Below are 2,796 nucleotides of genomic sequence, written 5' to 3' on the forward strand. Positions count from 1 at the left end.
TTTGCCATCGTCTCCTGGGCTGCAGCAATGGCTAGCCAAAAGCCCCCAAAGGACGTCTGATCCCTCATTTTATCCAAAGCACACCTCTCCAGCCTGCGTGCTGCTCAGACATCAGTGGTGACTTGAAGTGACTTGCTTCCTGGTCTAAAAACTCTGCAGGGGGCAGTATACAAATCTTTCACATTACCTTTAGTGCTGGGTATATGATTCTTCTGGTGCCCCCCTCTCAAGATATAAGCTTCCAGTGATCAGATAGGTTCAGGGATTCAAGAACAAGCTCAGTTTCATTGATATCAGAGAAAGTGACAGAAGTCCCTGCTTCAGTCTTTGTTCACATGATCTTTTACATCATTGGCACTCTATACATCAGTCAGTCCTCCAGGAAGACTATCTCCCCTGCGTGATTTCTGTCCACTTTTATGCACAGGTATGAAGGAGGTGTTGGGTGGGGTCTTGGAACAGTTGGGGTGGGTCATAGCAAGTGGATAGTCCAACATACTTTTTATAACATGGGAACCCATGCCACCTGCTGTTGCTTTTCCATGAAATACAAAGAGTCCTTTCAAAACTTTCACAAGCCAGCACACTTTCTAGATAAAAGAAAAAACTAGATAAAAACTAGATAAAAAAACACACACAAAAGAAAACTAGATAAAAAACATATTTGCAATCATTGAAAGTTTCTCCTAATGAAGATATACAGTATCTTTTCTGAGAAAGAAAGGAGCCAGTCATCCTTACTTAGGTGCCTCATGTGAGAACCAAGTTCTGTGACATGGTGTTGTAGGAGGTTATCAGAAGTGGGTTTTCTGGAGGGTCTTACATCACAGTGGGAAGGGGTGTTGAGATAACTGCTGGTGCTTAGATTCGCTGCAATGAAAAAGTAATATTTTCATAACATTACAAACAAAGTAAACTAAAGCAAGATAAATAAGAATGATGTGGGCTTCTGGAAAAGTTTGGATTGAAGAATCAGGCTGTAAAATTAGTCTGGAAGAATGAAGAGTGTCTTATAGAAGAAGGGCTTTCCAAGATAAGGGAAGAGCCTGAACAAAAGCAATGACTGGACAGAAAGAGAAGCGCTCCTGGGTACAATGTTGTGGCCAGGACTGACATTATACCTGTCCCTAACAGCACAGCCCATGCCATTTCTTGCTTTATTAACTTTTTCCTTCCCTTTTTTTCTCCTCCCCATAGTGCCTTCTACTGCTCCAGCCATGGGTCAGTCCCTCTCTTCCACATCCTCTTATACAAAGAGTAGTGATTTGGCCGCCAGCTTTGACAAGCTTTTTAAGAACTTCAAGCCAGAAAGCAAAATCCTCTTTCAGGAAACCATCGCATTGATTGAAACACGCCTGAAGGCGGGGGACATTCCCAGAGTGGCTTCTGTAATTAGTGATGCATTGAGAGATATCGACATTGCCCCTCTAAACATTGTTGTGACCGGGGAGCCTGGAACAGGGAAGTCTAGTTTCATAAATGCCCTGCGGAGGGTGAGGCATGATGAAGAAGGGGCTGCCCCCACCGGGGCAGTGGAGACAACCTTGGAGAGAAGAGCATACAAAAACCCGAAACTTCCCAATGTGACATTTTGGGATCTGCCTGGTATGATGACCACTACCTTTCAGCCACAGAAGTATCTGAAGAAGATGAAATTTGGTGAGTATGACTTCTTTATTATCATCTCTTCTACATGCTTCAAAATTAATGATGCTCATTTGGCGGAAGCAATTAGAAGAATGAAGAATTTCTACTTTGTTCAAACTAAAGTGGACAGCGATTTACATAGTGCAAAAATAAGTAAACCCAGCACATTCAATAAAGATGAAATCTTACAAAGGATCCGCAGTGACTGTGTGGCTCAGTTGGAGAATTCTAATATGGGTGGCACTCAGGTCTTCTTAATCCCCAGCTTTGATTTGTCTTATTATGACTTCCCACACCTGGAGACCACCTTTCTGAGGGCGCTCCCAGCCCACAAGCGCCACATCTTCATGCAATACCTGCCGAATGTTATGGAGGCCGCCATTGACCCTAAGAGGGATTCCCTGAAACAGAAGGTCTGGCTGGAGGCCCTGATGGCTGGAGCATCAGCCACCATCCCTTTCCTGGGTTTTATCAGTGATAATGATGTGGAGAAGCTGGAGGAGACTTTAACCCTCTACAGGTCTTACTTTGGGCTGGATGACTCATCCCTGGAAACCATAGCCAAGGACTTGCATGTGTCACCGGAGAAACCAAGGCAAACCTCACCTCTCCCCATTTGCTATCAGCTGAGAAGGGTGATGAGTTATTAGGAGAAAAACTGTTGAGATATGTGGAAAAATTCTGCGCTGTTACTGGAGGACCCATTGCCAGTGGTATTTACTTTAGGAAGATATTCTACTTGCAAAATTATTTCCTTGAGACCATGGTGAGTGATGCAAAAGTTCTTCTTAAAAAACAAGTTATTTTTAAGGACCCTGTTGACTCTGGGCAATCCTATCTACCTCAGGATGTCAGGAATGAAAGTGGGGAAAATGAGCAGCCAGATCCTGAATTATTCTCCGTATTGGCATGGCACGGGGACCTGGAAGGATGACTTAGGACTTCCCTGAAGCAATCCTGACCCACTCCCCTCAAGGTGTTTCACAGACACATCCATAATTCACTCTGGAATAAACCATGAACTTAATGACCGTTATTTGACAGTGAGAACAATCAGCTCTAAAGATTCTTTTCATATGACCTTTCCTGGGAAAATGAAGGACAGGAGTCTAGAATTTTTTGCTTAGCAGAGAGAATATCTCTTTGTGC

At 43.6% G+C, this 2,796-nt stretch overlaps 1 protein-coding gene across 1 annotated transcript; it reads left to right on the top strand.

Moving 5' to 3' along the window:
* The first annotated feature begins 1,217 nt into the window (after positions 1–1,217).
* Positions 1,218–2,581, top strand: LOC132027626 (interferon-gamma-inducible GTPase 10-like). Its single transcript, XM_059416402.1, is given in 2 exon segments — positions 1,218–2,235; positions 2,238–2,581. Coding segments are annotated over 2 exon segments (1,362 nt in total).
* Positions 2,582–2,796: the final 215 nt, after the last annotated feature.

The sequence above is a fragment of the Mustela nigripes genome, chromosome 12 (genome assembly GCF_022355385.1).
Source record: "Mustela nigripes isolate SB6536 chromosome 12, MUSNIG.SB6536, whole genome shotgun sequence".
NCBI lineage: Eukaryota > Metazoa > Chordata > Mammalia > Carnivora > Mustelidae > Mustela > Mustela nigripes.